General features: G+C 46.0%; 2 protein-coding genes across 2 annotated transcripts in view; both read left to right on the top strand.

Annotated features, from left to right (window-relative positions):
- The first annotated feature begins 8,203 nt into the window (after positions 1 to 8,203).
- Positions 8,204 to 17,348, top strand: LOC112443869 (N-acetyllactosaminide beta-1,6-N-acetylglucosaminyl-transferase). The gene is made up of 2 exons (XM_024984143.2): positions 8,204 to 10,076; positions 17,265 to 17,348. Exons 1-2 carry the CDS (start codon positions 9,158 to 9,160, stop codon positions 17,306 to 17,308), a joined length of 963 nt encoding a protein of 320 aa, XP_024839911.1. The 5' UTR covers positions 8,204 to 9,157; the 3' UTR covers positions 17,309 to 17,348.
- The window catches only part of GCNT2 (glucosaminyl (N-acetyl) transferase 2, I-branching enzyme (I blood group)), a 95,321-nt gene continuing 91,958 nt past the window's right edge, over positions 17,123 to 20,485 (top strand). Inside the window, exon 1 of the mRNA NM_001435141.1 lies at positions 17,123 to 18,473. Coding sequence (NP_001422070.1) covers positions 17,549 to 18,473 — 925 coding nt within the window. The 5' untranslated portion in view covers positions 17,123 to 17,548. The remainder of the gene's footprint in view (positions 18,474 to 20,485) is intronic.

Genomic DNA, 20,485 nt, shown 5'->3' with positions numbered 1-20,485 from the left:
TTTGACTCCTGGTTAGGGAACTATGATCCCACATGCAGAGCTGTACAGCCAAAAAATAAAAAAGATTTCAGAGCAAAAGAATATTCATATTTTTAAAAATTTATTTTTAATTGGAGGATAATTGCTTTACAATATTGTGTTGCTGTCTGCCATACATCAACATGAATCAGCCATAGCTATATGTATGTCCCCTCCCTCTTAAACCCCCTCCCACCTCCCATCTCCCACCCCATCCCACCCCTCTAGGTTGTTACAGAGCACCAGCTTTCAGCTCCCTGTGTCATATAGCAAATTCCCACTGGCTGTCTATTTTACATATATTCATATTTTCATTAGTCAGTGTTGCCAGAACATCCCAAAGAGGGTGCTACGATTTGCATTTTATTCAGCAATGTACTAGAAACTCCTTTTTTCACTTAGGGAATTATTCTTGTGCTTTAGAAATCACCAGATAGTGGCCTTTGGGAAATGTCAGCTTGACTCAGTCATGGTCTTTCTCCTCTGAATCCACCACCTTTCTAGAACTGGTTTTTCAACCACGGCCTTTGCATGCCTGGGGAGCTTGAGGGTGAGTCAGCCAACAGGATTATGTAATAAGGGCTTGAAAGGAAAGATGACAGTCTCCAAGTTTTCACAGCCTCCAACATCTGACAAGCAGAGCGGGAAGTCATCGTTTTCTGGGAAAACCTCAGCTGGGTTCTGCTGGTCTCTCTTCTCTGGTTTCCTGCTCTGTGCTGGCAGCAAGAACAACAGCTTTTGGTGGAGCACGGGAGGCAAGGAATTGTAAGGAATTCACAAAGATCATGGCATTTTATCCTAAACATCTTAGTATAAGGTCTTACCCTCACTTTAAGACAGAGAGACCAGAACTCGGATGTTAGATAAATTCTTCAGTGCAAAAGAGTCAGGGCCGCCTTGTGCAGTTAGGTCCTTCCATGGAGGAGGAGGGGAAGGGCTGCCCCCTAGAAGTCTAACTCTGCTATTAAACGGCATGTTATGAGCTGAAAATTCCAAAGGAAGGCAAGTACCATCTCCTATTAGACACTCTGAAGACACGGTTATCAGTGTTGCTTGCAGTGAAGATGAGTGAATCATCTTCAAATGAAAATGAATGACCTCTGGAGAAATCCTTCTCCCGTGAAATTTCTATGAAGTAGTTCCTTATCCCCATTTTGCAGAGAAGAAGACCAAGGCTCAGAAAGGTTAAGGAACTGGTCTAAGGACACAGCCAGTCACCGTTAAAGCTGGAGTTTTAACCCACGTCTGGAACTCTGAAGGCTTGTGTGCACGATCACTCCATTAGATGGCCGGTGTGCATGCTGGGCCCTGCATACCAGTGCCTCCCAGTGGCTCCTGCTCCTTGCCTGCTAGGCACAGCCCTTGACAAACCACAATGTGGGCAGAGAGTGTTTTGTTTGTCCTGCCATATCAACGTCCACAAGCTTGCTTCATCTCCTGTATTATCTTTGGCTAGCCAAAGAAGGAAGTTAGCCCCTGACCGCATACATCCAAGGGGTAATATTTAGCTTGCAGAAAAACCCTAATGAACTTTTTGGCCAATCCAGTGTTTTGAAGGAATCCTCTCTTCCTTTGTCCAGTCAAAACTGCCAATCTCTACGCAACCCCCACAACCTCTTCACCAGAAAATTCTCTCATCTCTGTCTGTGAAACAAACGCAGAAATTGACAACTCCTTACCACTTCCATCACTACCAGTTTGGTCCAAGCTGCCATCATCTCACACCTGGATTGATACAATTGTCTCTTTTCCAGGCAGGAATTCTGGAGTAGGTTGCCATTTCCTACTCCAGGGGATCATCCCAACCCAGGGATAGGAACCAACATCTCTTGCATCTCCTGCATTGGTAGGTGGATTCTTAACCAGTAACACCACCTGGGAAAAGCCCTACCTATTATGGTACTGTTTTCTTTTTTACTATAAGTTTTTCAGATACGGCTGCTTGTAAACCCCACTCACCGTGTGACTGTCCTGAAATGCTTCTGACAAGGACTTTGGCCCAGGAGTGATAGTTACCCAATAATGCCATGACAATAATGTCAGTAATCACAAGCATGTTGACAGCTGTGTGGCAGGCACTGTGTCCCAGGCCATTCACTTGCATTCTTCCAACTTCCAGCAGTCTTGCAAGATGGCCATTTAACCTCTATTTTCCAGGAGAAAAGACCGACGTTCCTAGGGGAAAGAATGTCTTGCCCAAGGCCACATTGCCTTTAGGTAGAGTTGGAATTTTCACCAGAATTGTCTGAAAGGTCATACAGTTTTACTACCTTAGGCTAACTTCTTACTTAAAATTGTTCAAATTAAAGATGAGGACAATAACTGTGTTCATCTCTTTTCCAACCTCCCGTGTGTGCAGGACGCAGTGGCAGCTTTCCGTGTAATTATTCAGGTCTTACAAGGATCCACTGAAGAAGTAAAGATCATTACTCACACTTTACAGAGCGTGATGGTTAATTTCTGGGATCAGCATGGCTAGGCTCTGGTGCCCAATTTCTCGATCAAACCTAGTTTAGATGTTGCTGTGAAAGGATTTGTTGATGGGATTGACCGCAGGTGTAATTGAATCAAACTTTACCTAACAGAGATTACCCTTCACGTTGTGGGTGGCCCGCATCTGATGAGTTGGAGACTCTAAAAGTGAAGACTGAAGTTTCTAGAAGCACTCCTGCCTCAAGAAAGCAGCATAGAAACCCTGCTGAGCTTCCTACCTGTTGGTAGGAATTCAAACTTAAGACTCCTATTCAACTTTTACCTGAATTTCATATCAACTCTCACCAGGATCTTCACCCGACAGTCTAACCTACAGATTGCAGAGTTGCCAGCCTCCAAAATCACGGTAGCAAAAAATTCCATAAAATAAGTCAGTCTCTCTTGATATTGATCTATCGAGAGAGACAGAGAAGAGAGACCGTATAGGCTCTGTTTCTTGGGAGAACCCTGACTGATACACAGAGTAAATGAAAACTAAAGATTTTAAGATCCATCCTGTATGGATGTGAGAGTTGGACTGTGAAGAAAGCTGAGCACCAAAGAACTGATGCTTTTGAACTGTGGTGTTGGAGAAGACTCTTGAGAGTCCCTTGGACTGCAAGGAGATCCAACCAGCCCATCCTAAAGGAGATCAGACCTGGGTGTTCATTGGAAGGACCGATGTTGAAGCTGAAACTCCAATATTTTGGCCACCTCTTGCAAAGTGTTGACTCATTGGAAAAGACCCTCATGCTAGGAAGGATTGGGGGCAGGAGGAAAAGGGGATGACAGAGGATGAGATGGCTGGATAGCATCATTGACTCAATGGACATGAGTTTCAGTAAACTCCGGGAGTTGGTGATAGACAGGGAGGCCTGGCGTGCCGCGATTCATGAGGTCGCAAAGAGTCGGACACGACTGAGTGACTAAACTGAACTGAACTGAAAGATTTTAACAATATATCCCAAAGAACACAGCTGATGAGGGCCGGGGATGTGATTTAAACCCGGATCTGTCTGTTCCTTGCTGCCCAGCTCTGAACAAGTCCAGCCAGAGGGGTAATGAGAAGCCAGGACAACCATCTCGGGCCACGTGCTTTCAAGGACCACAGCAGCTGGGCACTGACTTTAGCTAGCGGTGAGAATGGCTCTTCTGGACACGAATTCAAATAAGTAGCACAAATCAGCCCTGTGACATGTACACGCTGTTCATGTACCACCTCCCCATTGTCACCAAAGCAAAGTGGAAAGGCTTCCTGATTCTCCCACCGATTCACCCTCCAGGGAGAGACTTGACCATTATTTTCCTTTCAAGAAGGCTCTCAAAGCAGGACCCAAATGAAATAAACTGTTGGAGGTTTGTACTGATGGAGTTCGAATCAGAACGGTCTCCTCCCGTTGTCACGGGGATTTGGGCAGCTGTGATGCGTTCGCCCCTTTCCTGCCAGGCACCCACTGGCCTGTGAGGGAAACTAACTCTTGACCCCACCTTCTTGCCCTCTTTGCCGGAATGGCCACTGTCCTCTGATGACCCAGTTTTTCCACGCGGCGGTCAGCTTGGCCACTCCCAAGCTTTCCAGCCCATGGGAGGCTCAGTGGAGTTGCCCGGGGTGGAGGGGGAAAGCGTAGCAGAAGCCCCAAGTTCAGAGTCAGGCTCAGCCCCCTGTGTCATCACAGATGTCAGCAGGGCTCCTGACACATATGGAAAATAAATTCTTCCAGAATCAAAAACAGCTGAGAATAGGTCTAATGAGCCTTTAAGTGCCCTTAGGGACAACTCTTTCCCAAGTTACTCATTTTGATCCGAGGAGAGAGGGTGAGCCAGGATTCATGGGGGTGCCCAGACTCGAGGGTGGAAGACAGTTTCTCAGGAATTTTAAGGGGGAGAAATGTAAATGACCACATTTTTCTCAAAGCAAGGTTAGAACTGGGGCAGGATTGAACTTGTCCAAGCATTCTGCCCTGTAACTGCTTTTGAGATATAAGGAGACCGTCGTAGGTTGTGGAGAATGGATGCTGGGGGCAGAGGGAGGCACATGCATGCTTCAGGGGAGTACCCCTCCCTGCACTCTCGGGGCTCTCGGAAACCAGCGGTCAGAGGTCCCATCTATATCCACACAAAGGTAGGGGACCAGGGTCTGAATGCTCCTGGATTCATGAGAACATCTGCCTTAATGATCGATCCAGACCGATAGGAAATCTGTTTAGTTAGCTAATTATAATTGCTCATCTGGATCGCATTCTACATTAAGACTGAGACCATGACGGTGGCTCCATGGCTACCCCAGACCAGCTCATCTCCATGTTGATGAATGATGGGGTTTTTGTTTGTTTGTTTTACTGCATAGCTAGTCTCGGTGGCTGGGATTTTACTGAAGACATGTGGGGTTCTGGAAAATTCTGAGACTGAACCACTAATGCCTAGGGAGCAGGTTAACCCAGGAAGGGAAGATGAAGGAAGGAGTTTGCCAAGAAGTAACTCGTAGGTGACTCAGTGGTAGAGTCCGCCTGCGATGCAGAAGACGCAGGAGACACGGGTTTGATCCCTGGGTCAGGAAGATCCCCTGGAGGAGCAAACGGCAACCTGCTCCAGTTTCTTGCCTGGGAAATCCTATGGACAGAGGAGCCTGGTGGCCTACGTCCATGGGGTAGCAAAGAGTCGGATACGACTGAGCCCACACACACACAAACCTATAAAGTGCATGCGTGCCTGTGTGTGTGTCTATTTGTCTCTCTCTCTCTCTCAGCTAGGCTCCTCTGATTCCCAGTCTTGCTCAAGTTTACACAGTAAGTGCAAGAACCAGAACTCTGCTCTTCTTACCAGGAAAGCAACCCTGTAACAGAATCGTGTGTGCACGCGTGCACCTTGTCCCAAATGCTCTAGAATGTTATCACATCAGAGGATCAGTGGATGCCGCAATTCATGAAAGAACACTGACGCTTATTCTCTTTATGGACACAGAGGACCTGGGGTCAGTTTTCCACTTAGCGGGAGGTTAAAGCTGTCAATGTTTAAGCTCCCCTAACAGAGTGTTAAACTTAAGCCAGCTGGCACCTTAGTGACTCGGGGCTCATGCTGCCGATGTGGCTGCAGGACCAGATGCCCCAGTAGCCATGCTGAGATGGTCTGAAAGTCAGGCTGCACCCCCTACACCTCTGAGTGTACCCCTCATTATTCACCGGTTCTAAATTTGCACATTTGTCTACTTTCTAAAATTTGTAATCCCCAAATCAGTATTTGTGGTCCTTGGCCCACATGTGCAGAGCTACAAAAAAAAAAAAAAAAGCCTGAGTCACCAGACTTGAACGTTCCCAGCTGAAGTCTAACAAGATGATGCTCTGCCTTCCTTTTTTAAAATGATAATTTTATGTATTTATTAAGTTACTTTCGGCTGTGCTTGGGGTTTCTCTGGATGTAGAGTGGAAGCTACTCCCTAGGTGTGTGGTGCTCAGCTTCTCATTGCAGGGGCTTCTCTTGCTGTGGAACATGGGCTCTGAAGCACAGGCTCAGTAGCTATAGCAGAGTGCCCGGGCTTAGTCGCTCCATGGCCTGTGGAACTTTCCTGGACCAGGGATCGAACTGGTGTCCCCTGCATCGGCAGGCAGACTCTTATCCACTGGACCACCAGGGAAGCCCAGTGCTCTGCCTTCTTGATTCTGTTCTGAAACAGATGAGCTGGATATGGAGACAGGACGGGGGCTCCATGCCTGCAAAGAAGTCCAGCTCTGGGGCCAGTTGGATAGGACTTGAATTCCAACCCAGGCTGCCATCAGTGGGGGGGCCTCAGACAAGTCATCTCATACAACGGAACTTCTTTGGGTGGGTTTCTAACCCTGACCGCCACGTGATTCCTAAGACCCTCACCGACTAGACTGGGACTCACATTCCTTCTCCAGAAAATCTTCCCGACCCAGGGATTGAACTTGGGTCTCCTGGATTGCAGGTGGATTCTTTACCATCTGAACCACCAGGGAAAACTCTAAATTACAAGAGAAGCACTAAAATAAAAAGACTTGATTTTTGATGTGTGTGCCTAGGACATTGGGAAATTTTTTATTCTTAAGACATATCTAATTCTGCAATGAATAATAGAAGCGATGCATCTCACTGCCTTCATATGCTCTCCAGGCTCCTTAGCAGTTGCTGCCAGAACATTCCAAAGAATTACCAATAGTACCCTGGGTTCCAGACCTTGCTTGCTTTTTTCTTCCACCTGATCTAATTTGTCTCTTGTCCCATTTTTTCAAAACCTCTGTTAGATGTCTTCGTTTTCAATGACTTTTTTTTTGGCCCCAGACCCAACATGTAGGATCTTAGTTCCCTGAGTAGGGCTTGAACCTGAGCCCCCTGCAGTGGAAGCAACAACTAGACTGCCAGGGAAGTCCCCCAGTGACTTAATGAGATGTATGGAAGTTATAAAACAGCATAGCAAAACAATTTGCTATATATCAGCAAAACAATTCGCTTCCTCCTGAGACATTCGTAAATGTCCTTGTGGAGACTGTGGTGGGGTTGGGATTTTGAGATCTGGCAGGTTTTTTCAGCAATGCTCAAACACCACGTTGAGCACTTCTAATGTCTTCAAAGACAGGTTCTTCCTTCTGAGTTGCCCCCAGTCTAGTGGGGAATAAAACGCTGTAATGGCAAGAATTCTCCCTCCTGTCAAGCAAGAGATAGTCCACCAGGCCGAGCAATGTGCCACACGGCCTCTGAGTGGCAGCACCACATTTTGCCAAAGTTAGAGTCACGCTGGAGTCAGGCAAAGCGTTGTTCTCTGAATTTCCAGTGCACTTGAGTCTCAGGTGAGACTCTCCAAGTGACTGTGTGCAGAAAAGACCAACAGAACAATCCATTTAGTGGATTCTCTGTGTTTACAGTCTGTAAACAAATGGCTATGGTCCGATGGCCTTGTATTCATGGACACTGAAATTTGAATCTCACGTGCCATGAAATGTTTTTTCTTTCTTCCAATTTTCTTTCAGCCATTCAAAACTGCACACAGTGGAGGGCATGGCAGCCCACTCCAGGATTCTTGCCTGGAGAATCCCTTGGACAGAGGAGCCTGGTGGGCTACAGTCCCCAGGATCCCAAAGAGTTGAACACGACTAAAGCGGCTTAGCATGCGTGCACGGCGTGGAAGAACTGAGTTCTCATCTACCATGGAAGAAAGTCAGTATACAGTGTCTAAAATCAGTAAATCAAGATATAGCGGTAAAGGATATTTTTTAAAATGCACACAAACTGTACAAAAACATATGGCAGGGACTTCTCTGGCAGTCCAGTGGTTAAGACTCTGTGCTTTCAAAAATGAAGACTCTGCCCTTCTGCCCTTTCAATGTGGGTGGCACGGGTTCGATTCCTTGTCGGGGACCTAAGATTCCACATGCTATGCGGCCAAAAAAAAAAAAAAATGACAGGTGGATTGCCCCCCACCCCGCCAGGATGCCCATTGTAGCTTTGCCCACCCCTGGTGTAGAGGGAAGAAGAGCGACCAGACTTAATTTTATGATGCATGTCTACTATCAACTAGGTGCCAAAAACACTGTGACCAGTAGACAGAAGTCACCTTCCATGGGCTGGTGGCGGGGCAAACAGACGAGAGTGGGGCGCCGGGCCCTAGTGGAGCGGGAAGGGCTCCTAACCTGAACGTGGGGGGCAGGGAAGGTGCCACCCAAGGCCCTGGTGGACAGGAGGGTCTCATCAAGGAACGTGTGGGAAGAGAACGTTCCAGGTAGAATGTTCTCCACTCTGCTAGAGTCGAAACCTTGCTAGAGTCAGGCAAGTGTGCTTCAGTCTCCTGTGGGTATAATGCCCATGCTCACCTCCCAGACCATCAGTGAGAAAGTGGAGCCAAGCGTGTGATAGAGGGACTTCCCTAGCAGTCCAGTGGTTAAGACTATATGCTTCCACCGTAGGGGGCCCGGGGTTCGATCCTTGGCCAGGGAACGAAGATTCCGCATGCCACTCAGTACAGCCAAAAAAAAAAAGTGTGATAAAACATCAATGACGGTTCATTTTCAAGGCGCTGCATTTGCAACTTGAGTGAGCTGGTCTGAATGATCTGCACGATTCCATCCAATCCTGCATTTCAATGAATTCTTGATTTTTATCTTTATGTAGAGGGATACACTCCTGTTGAGAAATTCTGGGTGCCGTCAAGATTAGTATCAGTAAGTGCCGGTGATGACCCCGGCTCATGAAAAGTGACTCATGAAAAGTGAGACGGTCCCCAAACCGAAGACATAAGCTGTCCCCTGAGCTTAAAGATGACATCAGTCACGGTGATGAGGTGTCCCTCTGGCGGGGGTAAAAGGGCTGTAAGAAGGACCCACATTCAACTTCCTCCTCCCTGCCCTCCCAGAACACCCTGAGTTGGCAGCCGTGACAGAGTCTTAACTTGAGGTTGAGCTGGACCAAGGCAACACCACCACGCAGTTCTTGCTCCACTGGCCCCAGTGCCTCATGTTCTTGGATCCACTCAGTCCCTTCGTTGTAAAAGAAGAACGTCAAGCTTGGGGTTGACCCCTTGACCCTTAAGTGAGAGGCAGTATTTATCTTCTTGCTCAAAATAAGAAGAAGGAGTTGATTCTCCAACAGTCAGAGGATGAAGCTGCGGCTGACTTTGTAACGATACAGAGTGACGAGCACAGGAGAGGTGGTGGGAAGCATGACGCTGAAGATGTTCAAGTTTGTTGTGGGATTTATGGCCATTTCTATAACTCTTTCGTTCCTGTATATCAACAATTTCAACCTGCCGAAACATCTGCTAGTGGGGAAAATTGCAAACTCTTCGGTGCTTGCAGAGGCCTGTGACATGGTTGAAGCAGGAAAGAAAATCTTGGGTGGAAATATACCAATGACGCCACTGAAAGACATAACTTGCCAACAATACCTGACCCAGAATCACTACATAACGAAACCTCTGTCCAAAGAAGAAGCTGAGTTCCCTCTGGCATATGTCATGGTCATCCACAAAGACTTGGATACATTCCAGAGGCTCTTCAGGGCTGTCTACATGCCTCAGAATGTCTACTGTGTTCATGTGGATGAGAAAGCGAGAGCTGAATTTAAAGATGCAGTGGAGCAATTACTGAGCTGCTTCCCAAATGCCTTCCTGGCTTCCAAGATGGAGTCTGTGGTCTACGCAGGAATTTCCAGGCTCCAGGCTGACCTGAACTGCCTGCAAGACCTCATAGACTCGGAGGTCCCATGGAAATACACCATCAACACTTGCGGGCAAGATTTCCCCCTGAAAACCAACCGGGAGATCATCCAGCATCTCAAAGGATTTAAAGGGAAAAACATCACCCCCGGGGTGCTGCCTCCTCCTCACATTATCAGAAGGACTAAATATAGGCACTTGGAGCAGAGATACAGTTTGTTTTCCTTTACGCTGTGGACTTGGATAAGAAAAACGCCTCCTCCCCATAATCTCACCATTTACTTCGGTTCCACCTACGTAGCGCTTACAAGAGAATTTGTTAATTTTGTTCTCCGAGACCAGAGGGCTCTTGACTTACTTGAGTGGTCGAGGGACACGTACTCTCCTGATGAGCATTTCTGGGTGACACTGAACAGGATTCCAGGTATGTGGGACTTGATTCTACATAAAGTCTGGAAGCATTGTGCGTGTATGTGCGTGTGTATGTGTGCAAGTATTTTACACTTTGAAACTGTCCTTAATTGTATTACGTATACTCACCTTTGGGCTTCCCTGGTGGCTCCACGGTAAAGAATTCTCGCCTGCAATGCAGGAGACGCAGGTTCGATCCCTGGGTCAGGAAGATCCCCTGGAGGAGGGTATGAGAATCCACTCCAATATTCTTGCCTGGAAAATCCCATGGACAGAGGAGCCTGGTGGGCTACAGTCCATAGGGTCGCAAAGAGCTGGACACAACTGAAGTGACTATGCACACATGCATATTCACCTGTGTTTCCAGCTTTATGGACACCCTGTAAATTTTCGTGTGTCTGGTGCAATGGAATTCATATAACAGAAGTTAATCATCTTACATATCAATAAATATACTGTTTGCTTAGAGAAGGTGCCTGCCTATCAAATTTTGACATGGTCATTAAGTCTTTGATATGACAAGTGAAACTGGTTTTTTTTAATCAATTATAGTATGTTTTCTGTGAAAATCTCTCAGTCACGTCCGACTCTTTGCAATCCCCTGGGCTGAATGGTCCATGGAGTTCTCCAGGCCAGAATACTGGAGTGGGTAGCCTTTCCCTACTCCAGGGGATCTTCCCAACCCAGGGATCAAACCCAGGTCTCCCACATTGCAGGCAGATTCTTTACCAGCTGAGCCACAAGGGAAGCCCAAGAATACTGGAGTGGTAGCCTGTCCCTTCTCCAGCAGATCTTCCCGACCCAGGAACTGAAACAGGGTCTCCTGCATTGCAGGCGGATTCTTCCAGTTATTTGCCGTGTGGGTTATTCATCATGGTTTCATTTTACGCGAATTTGAATTGCTCAAGTTGGAAAAGTTTGAGGTCTGAAAAATGTCAACAAAATTTCTATAGGAACAATGTGAAATAATTCAGCCTTTCCAAATCAAATTTTTTTAACTGACCAGAACTTTCCAGAATTCCGGACTGTCAGACAAATGAACCGTAGACCACACTTGGGCCTGGCCACGTGGCGGCCTCACTTTGGTGAATGGAAACCTGCCATCCTCTGTGCTCCGTGCTCTAGGCTTACAGGAGTCAAGAACTCACCCTTTGTGTAGAATCTGAAAACCCTGTGCTAGTTACTGATGAGCAGAATATTAAAATAATTCTTTTCTTCGGACTTCCTTGGTGGGCCAGTGGTTGGGAATCTTCTTTCCAAAGCAGGGGATGCAGGTTCGATTCCTGATTGGGGAACTCAGATCCCACGTGCCAAGGGGCGACTAAGTGCACGCCCCGCAACTACTGAGCCAGTACACTGCGACTAAGACCCAATGCAGCCAAATAAATAAATAATAATTTAAAAAAATTTTTTTCTTATTATAGAATACAATCCTATTGTAGAAAATCTGAGAAATAAAGAAAAGTCGGTATGTAAAAACTAAGAAAATTTAAAAAAGCAAACATTATACATCACACAAATTGAGAAATAATTGCCGTGCATATACACTGGGTAATTGCATTCTTTTTCATGGTATGGATGTACTAGAATTTGCTTAACAATTCCTCAGCTGTCGAGCGTGTGTTTCCAGTTTTTTCACTATGGAAAGTGCTATTGCAATTAATGCTGGGAAGTGTCAAAACTAAGTCACACCTTTTCACATACAGCTTTGTCAGATGTCAGCATTTCTGCTTCCGGAATGAACTCAGACCCAACTCTGTTAAAGGTCACTCCAGATCTGGGGCTATAGGCTTTCCTGCCTGGGACTAAATTTGAGGGTGAACTTTAAGCACAAAGAATCTGGAAAGAGGACTCCCTGGTGCTCTAGTGGCTAAGACCCCACACTTCCTGGAGTTTTAGGGGTCTGGGTGCCAACCCTGATCTGGGAACTAGATCCCACAGGCCGCAGCTAAGACCTAATGAAACCAAATAAATAAAATAAAATTTAAAATAAATATTAAAAAAAAAAGAATCTGTGAAGAAAATTCAGAAGTTCTTTCTCTAGGAAAAGCAAACTTCTGCATGGGTAAATTGGACGGTAGTCTCAGGAAAGTTTTGGTTTAGTTGCTCAGTCATGTCTTGACTCTTTGTAACCCCATGGACTGCCAAGCCTGCCAAGCTTCCCTGTCCAAAGGATTTCCTAGGCAAGAATACTGGAGCACGTTGCCATTTCCTTCTTCAGGGGATCTTCCTGACCCAAGGATGGAACCCGAGTCTCCTACGTTGGCATGGGCCCTATTTTGAGTGTCCTAGTGGGAGATGCAGTTTTATCAAGGACAGTTATCTCCCCCATGGCGACATCTTACAACATTTCTGAAGTTGGAAGTGTTAGATTCAAAGCTTCCAGGACTCTGTAGGGGAGGGTAAGCCGGCGTTGGATAACAGTAACATGAGACTCCAAGACTCCAGCTTATTTTAAGTCTCAGTCTTTGCGACTCTGAAGGACAGGCCTTTGGGACTGGGACTGAGGCAAACAGAACGTTAAGCTTCCACATTCCAGCTTTTGTTATTCTGCGTTTAAATACCAACGTAAACTCCAATAACGGCCTCCATCATAAGAGAAGGAGAAGATTCGCACTAGGGTGTTCCCAGGCAACTTTATCCTCCCGGGAATGGAGAGAGATAGAAAGGGGTCTATTTGCTAGAAAACTACTGAGGGAAGAGGTTTTCTGGAAACATCACCTCTTTTTTTAAAACTGAAGTATAGTTGATTTACATGTTCTTTTAATTTCTGGTACATGGCAAAGTGATTCACTTATATATATTCTTTTTTCAGATTCTCTTCCGTTGTAGGTTATTACCAGATACTTCCCAGGTGGCACTAGTGGTAAAGAGCCCACCTGCCAATGCAGGAGATGTAAGAGATGTGGGTTCAATCCCTGGGTAGGGAAGATCCCCTGGAGAATGAAATGGCAACCCACCCCATTATTCTTGCTCAGAAATCCCATGGACAGAGGAGCCTGGTGGGCTACAGCGGGCTCATAGGGCTGCAAAGAGCTGGACTCGACTGAGCAACTTAGCACGCAACCCTGAGCTGCTCTTCATCTGTCAGCTCTTGGCCTCAGCTTTGCATTATACCAATGATATGTAATGGACTGTTTTGACAAGAACCAGCTTTGGGCTTTCCTGGCAGCCCAGTGGTTAAGACTCCGAGCTTCCATTGCAGGGGATGTGGGTTCCATCCCTGGGTCAGGGAAGATCCTGCACCCTGCCTGGTGCGGCCAAAGAGAAAAAGAAAAGAGCCAGCTTTTTCTTACATTTCCCTGCTATTCTATTTCCAGGGATTTTGTGTCAAAAAACTGCAACCTTCCCCACCTCCTCCTCTCACTCTTTTCTTCCCAATGGCTTTCCCTGAAAGTCTGAAATTTGCTCTGACGTCTCTGGCCACTCTCTGGCTGGATGCTTTCTGTACGTTACTTCTGGAATCTTCCAGCTGTACCCGGATGTTGATGTCGGAAAAAACCCAGACTCAGAGGCATGGGTGATTTGCTTGAGAGGAAGCCAGCCTTAGAGGTCCCTGAGTGAGAGCAGGGGTTGTTTTCTCAAATTTACTCTGGAGGAAGCAGGGCAGTGTGAGATCAAATGGCTTTCTCAGATGCGCTGGGCTGTCAAGAGTGGCTTTGACTCAACTGGAGACCTTCCTGCCTACAATCCAGGCTGTTTCTCACCACTCTTTCTCAACCACATGCGGGGCTATTTTAAGTCCTGGTGCTTCAGACTATTTCCTGTGGCTAATAAAAAAACCAAACCCCCACAGAGATGAAGGTAAAGCAGAGTACAGAGTTTAGTATAGTAAACGTATAGACAAAGAGAGAAAGAGGAGGGAGAGAAAAGAGAAAGAAGACAGACAGAGAAGACAGTCTGGCCAGAGACAGAGCTGGAAAAGAAAAACAAAATGTGACATTAAAACCATTTTAACCCAGGTTGCTCTTTCTCTGTGACCTCTGTGGACTCAGACAAAGTTTCCACTCGGTATCCCTGGTTTCTCACTTGGGTACAGAGGTGCTGTCAAAATGAAAGGAATGTGTGAAAAGTGCTTTGGGTTCTGGTGTGTGGAGTGACCGCAGCTGTACAAACAGGGCTCTTCTCTCTGTTTCCTTTCTATAGTCAACTGTGGAGATTAAACTTTCAGTGCAGTTTTCTTAGGATGAAAATGAGTTTATGACTGGAGTGGGAATTTGTAAGAGTGAACGTTATGTAGAAATAAGCAAGTATGGGTTGAATTCTAGGACTTCATCATACAGTTCAGTTCAGTTCAGTCGCTCAGTCGTGTCTGACTCTTTGCAACCCATGAATCGCAGCACGCCAGGCCTCCCTGTCCATCACCAACTCTTGGAGCTCACTCAAACTCATGTCCATTGAGTCTGTGATGCCATCCAGCCATCTCATCCTCTGTTGTCTCCTTCTCCTCCTGCCCCCAATCCCTCCCAGCATCAGGGTCTTTTCCAATGAATCAACTCTTCACATGAGGTGGCCAAAATATTGGAGTTTCAGCTTTAGCATCAGTCCTTCCACTGAACACCCAGGGCTGATCTCCTTTAGGATGGACTGGTTGGACCTCCTTGCAGTCCAAGGGACTCTCACCCAGCCATTTATTGAGTAACTGAGCCACAAGTCTGCCCTGGCCGACGACTTCTCCAGAATTCTAACCTACTCAGTCGGTGCCTCCAACTTAGAATTGGGGTATCAGTTTTGACCTGGGATTTGCCTGGTTGCCATTTCCTTCCTGGGATTTTCCTGGTTGAGTTCTGCCTGCCCATGCGGGGGACACGGGTTCAATCCCCGGTCTGGGAAGATTCCACGTGCCAAGGTGACTAAACCCATGCACCACAGCTATTGAGCCCACGCTGTGCAACTACCGAAGCCCACCCACCTAAGCCTGTGCTCTGCAACAAGAGAAGTCAGGAGATGAGAAGCCCGTGCCCCGCAATGAAATGTAGCCCCTGCCCACCGCAACTAGAGAAAGCCTGTGCACAGCAGCCAAGACCAAGTACAGCCAAAAATTAATTAATTAAAAGATAGGTTTTGACCTGATGTTCAAACTGAGGAAAAGGATTGCCGTTCTTTTTCGTCACTTATTACCATCCCTTCTACAATCTTGTGTAAATGGCAAGAGCATCCTGCCCAGAATTCGGAAGAATGGTGAGTGGTGTCGTGCAAAAGGGCCTCAGGAAAACCAGCATCTGCCATGTAACCACCAGGAGAGTAAACATCAGAAAGCACTGGGGTAGTGCAAAAAAAAAGATTGACATTAATAATGTCTAGCATTGTCAAAATCCTTCTGATTTTAAGGATTTGGGGTTAGGATTCCACTGCAGCCAAGTGCCAATTTGCAAACGTTCTTCCCCTTGTAACTTTAAACTCAGGGAGTTGTAGGGACTTCAAAGACTGGTGGTCCACAGGCTAAGAATCCACCTTGCAATGCAGGGGACACAGGTTCAATCCCTGGCCAGGGATCTAAGATCCCACTTGCCACGGAGCAGTTAGGTAAGCCCAAGAGCTGCAACAGAAGATCCCGCATGAAGCAGTGAAGACTTGGCAGCCAAATGAATAAACAATATTAAAATAACAACAACAATAATAGCAAACTCGGGGAGTTGTAAATTCAGGGTAGAACAGGCAAGTCATTAGAGATGCTTTTAGCATAAAATCTCTGGAGAAATGGAACTGTGCCAAGAATGAGGAAAGCCAAAACAAACAAAGGGAGAGTTCATGTCATCATCTGCATGTATGAGGAGAAAAAGTTATACAAACTATTCAACTCGTTTCGAAAGCATAATTAGACGTAAATGCCTCCATTTTTGACCCCTGAGGGGCCTTTCTGCACATGTGCAGTCAGGGAGATCTCCTTGACCTCCAGGATGAAGACTGTGGTCATCATCTTCTCACTCAAGCAGATTTCAGCTCCTCTCTGCTCCTGTCTTTATCTCTGCCATGAAGCACCAACTGGAGACAAGCTCCTGCTGCCCAGCCTGGGGTCCAGCTGGCTCCAGTCTCAGCCCCACTCATGGTTGGGGGCGGCCGTGAACCCTTGATACGTTTTTCTCATTGTACTCCCACGATTGACTTATGAAGGTGATAAAATTATTCTCATGTTTTGCAGATAAGGGAACTCCTTTGGGAAGGTTTATACGTATATGGAATCTGAGAACTTCTCTCCTTCGGTTCTGTGGTTGTTTAGTCACTAAGTCGTGTCTGACTCTTTTGTGACCCCATGGACTCTAGCCCAACAGTCTTCTCTGTCCATGGGATTCTTCAGGCAAGAATATGAAGCAGGTTACCATTTCCTCCTTCAGGGGATCTTCCCAACCAAGAGATCAAATCCATGTCTCCTGTGTCTCCTGCATTGGCAGGCAAATTCTTTACCACTGAGCCACCCGGGCTTAGATGAGATAAACTTGATATTCACTAACTTCAGCTTTAGGCCCTATGCAATTTGGGGGTTATAATGGGCTGCTAGGCTTTTAGAGGTATTTTTTTATGTAAATGTATTTTTCAAAAAAATATTTATTCATTTGCCTGCATCAGGTCTTAGGTGCAACACTTGAGACCAGGCATAGAACCCATGTCCCCTGTGTTGCGTGACAGATTCTTAACCACTGTACCACTGGGAAGTCCCTGTTTTTTGTTTTTTTTTTTTGATTAGTTTTTATTCATCTTAGTGTAGTAAGTCAGGTGGTGAGGTTCGCTTGCTAATGTGCCTTTTTAAAGACCTTACCTCATAGCAGAGAAAATTAAGTGCTGGAAAGAATGGCTCAACAGCCAGTCATACGCCATGCTTTATGGCATAGCCAGCCAATATGGAGAGGGGGGCGTGTGTGGAAAAAGACAAGGTGAGGTGATTAATTTTTAAGTACTAAATATTTATTGACAGATTATCTCTCCAGGCAGTGTTCACATGCTCGGGACCGATGCTTGTAACTTGGCAGTGCTGTTTAAGCAAACAAACTCAGTCAGTTGAATGCAAATAATTAACAGGAAGTCTGGGAGCTGACACAGTTACCAATCTTCTGGCTGAGAGAAGAGGCCCGGGTTAAGGTCTGAGAGCGGTGACTTGCAGAAAGGTCCCTTCACCCCTCACTGATTTTCCTGTAGGGAAGGGTGGACACGCTGGAGTCAGAACCTCCCTGGGGCAACTTGTTTTTTGTGTGTGTATAAACAGGCAAGATGAGACGGGGGAGGAGACAGAGCAAAGCAAATCGCTAAGAGTTCCTTCAGAAACTGAAGAAACTGTTGGAGAAAGGTGGAAAAGCAGCACCGTGGGGAATGCAGAGGAAAGGAAGACAGAAAAAGGACAAGCAGGATCAGCTGGAAGGTCACGGAGTGGCCGGTCAGAGCTGCGTCCACCTAGAGGATGGTTATGGATTTTGGAGAAAATGTAAGTTAAGTCTGTCTACCCTCTGACCAGATGTCCCAAGAGACATTCTACTCATTTCCTGGGTTTGAATGATGGGCTTTTGGAAGCATTGTCTCTTCTGTGTGTCTCTGGTCACGGCCCTGATTTTTGTGTTTGTTTGCAACAACAAGTTAGGGGAGAATAAAAATTTCCTTCAAGCTTCCTTATCCAATGCTTCACTATTATCAGAAGTCTGTCACCAGATTTTTAAGGGGAAGAGTTTTTGCCCTAAAAAGAATGCATTGAAGAGTACCTTCAGTGAAACCACCTGTCATGAGTACGTGGCTCAGAGTCACTACATAACAGAAACACTCTCTGAAGAAGAGGCTGGCTTCCCCTTGGCTTATGTGATGACCATCCACAAAGACTTCGGCACTTTTGAGAGACTCTTCAGGGCTATTTACATGCCCCAAAATGTCTACTGTGTTCACGTGGACAAAAAGGCAACAGATACATTTAAAGGCTCGGTGAAGCAGTTACTGAGCTGCTTCCCAAACGCTTTTCTGGCTTCCAAGATGGAGCCCGTGGTCTACGGTGGGATTTCCAGGCTCCAGGCTGACCTGAACTGCATGAAAGATCTTGTGGCCTCAGAGGTTCCGTGGAAATACATCCTCAACACCTGTGGGCAAGATTTCCCCCTGAAAACCAACAGGGAGATCGTTCAGTATCTGAAGGGATTTAAAGGGAAAAACATCACCCCCGGGGTGCTGCCTCCAGCTCACGCAATTGGGCGGACTAAGTATGTCCATCACGAGCTATTAAACCCAAAAAATTCCTACGTGATTAAAACCACAAAATTGAAAACACTGCCTCCTCACAACATGACCGTTTACTTTGGCACTGCCTATGTGGCCCTCACAAGGGAATTCGCAAACTTCGTCCTTCACGACCCGCTGGCGCTTGACTTAATGTCCTGGTCCACGGACACGTACAGTCCTGACGAACATTTCTGGGTCACACTCAATAGGATTCCTGGTATGTATATCTCTTAACTTTTGTTATGAATTAACATCTCATGGCCAATACTGAATAAACCACTAAAAAATAAGTTTTTAAAAAGTAACACCTTCATAAAGATCTTTCTTCACGTGAGTTTGATCCCTGGGTCAGGAAGATCCCCTGGAGGAGGGCTTGGCAAGCCACTCCAGTATTCCTGCCTGGAGACTCCTGTGGACAGAGGATCCTGGTGGGCTGCAGTCCATAGGGAAGCTAAGACTCGACTGAAGTGACTTAGCACACATTCACTGTTTCAAATGTTCATTAAAATATCTTTATAGCAGCTCTGCTCACAGAGTGGGAGGTGTAATTCATCTTCATTTTGTGTTGTTGTTGTTCAGTGACTAGTGTCTGACTCTTCTGCAACCCACCCCATGGACTGTAGCCCCCCAGGCTCCTCTGTCCATGAGATTTCCCAGGCAGTGGGTTGCCATTTCCTTCTCCAAGGGATCTTCCCTACCCAAGGATCAAACCCACGTCCCCTGTATCTGCTGCTTTGGCAGGCGGATTCCTTACCGCTGTGCCACCTAGGAAGCCCAAAGATTCCTAGACCAATGTCTTTATTTTATAGACAAAGAAGATTCAGCATGGTTGCATGATGTGTTCAAATTACCCAGCTAGCAGGCAAATGCACCAATTGTACCAGGTTGCCTAAGCCTGATGTTCTTTTAAGGTGATTTCCCAAATTAGTTGTTCGGTTGTTCCTAAATCAACTTCACCTTTCCTTGGTCCAAGTTCTAAATGCCTTAAATAATCTCCAGTTGTTTACAGTGAACTAATTTCAGTTCTGCTAGTTCAATTGGAAATAAAAATTCAGATTCCTAATTCAAAGGAAAACTAACTTGAATCAACATAAGGATTAGGGTCATGGCTTCTTGAGATTAGTGGTTCAGCCCTAGATACATATTAAAGGCTCCTGGAGCTTGTAAAAATACATTTCCTGATTTCCTGGGTGGATGTGAACTTCAGTATTTGTTCAGCCTCCAGGAAATTCTCAGGAGCAGTCAAGGCTGTGAACCACTGTGGATGCTTATTTTTGATGTTAGTACACAAAGCTTGTTAGACTTAGAATGCTTTTTAAATCAATGGTTTTCCCAGAGCGGGAATGAGTAATGTTGTAATGATAAAAGAAATCAAGACAAGGACCTAGTGTATAGCACGGGGCAATGTCTTGTAATAATTTATATTGGAAAATGATCTGAAAAAGCTTTCCCGGTGGCTCAGCAGTAAAGAATCTGCCTGTAGTACAGGAGACACAAGTTGAGTTCCTGAGTTGAGAAGATCCCCTGGAGGAGGGCTGGGCAACCCACTCCAGTATTCTTGCCTGGAGAATCCCATGGACAGAGGAGCCTGGCGGGCTACAGTCCATAGGGTTGCATACATATATGTGCGTGCGTGGTCAGTTGCTTCACTTGTATCCGGTTCTTTGCAACCCTATAGATGTATATATCACTTTGCTGTGTACTTGAAACTAGCACAACACTGTAAATCAACTATATTGGAATAATTTTTTTTTAATTAAGAAAAAAATTAAATGACCTCTTTTGGCAGAGATCACAGTCAAAAAAGAAATCAGGGCTCAAGAAAGTGAAATGAAGGAACTTCCCTGGAGGTCCAGTGGTTAAGAATCCACCTCCCAATGCAGATCTGGTTCAATTCCTGGTTGGAGAACTAAGATCCCACATGCCTTGGGGCAACTAAGCCTGTGAGCCACAACTAAGACCCAACTAAGTCATGATGTGGCCCAAAATAATAAAATTTTAATAAGAAACTGAACTGGAGGAGTCAGGACCATTCAGCTGTCCACATGGAGCTGTAGTACCCAGAATAAGGGGAGGAAAAGCCCCACTTCTCTCTTATGTGTTGCTTGGACCAAATACCATGTAGACCGTTTCCATGGATCTGGGATTAGAATAGTGAACAAACCCAAGGGATGTTTGGAAGCCGAGGCTGGAGAAATGGTGTCAAGGAAACTCATTTATCAAGTGTTG

This window comes from Bos taurus, chromosome 23 (assembly GCF_002263795.3).
Source record: "Bos taurus isolate L1 Dominette 01449 registration number 42190680 breed Hereford chromosome 23, ARS-UCD2.0, whole genome shotgun sequence".
NCBI classification, from domain to species: domain Eukaryota; kingdom Metazoa; phylum Chordata; class Mammalia; order Artiodactyla; family Bovidae; genus Bos; species Bos taurus.
The sequence above is the reverse complement of the archived record's forward strand: the minus strand, read 5'-3'. Positions and strand labels throughout refer to the sequence as shown.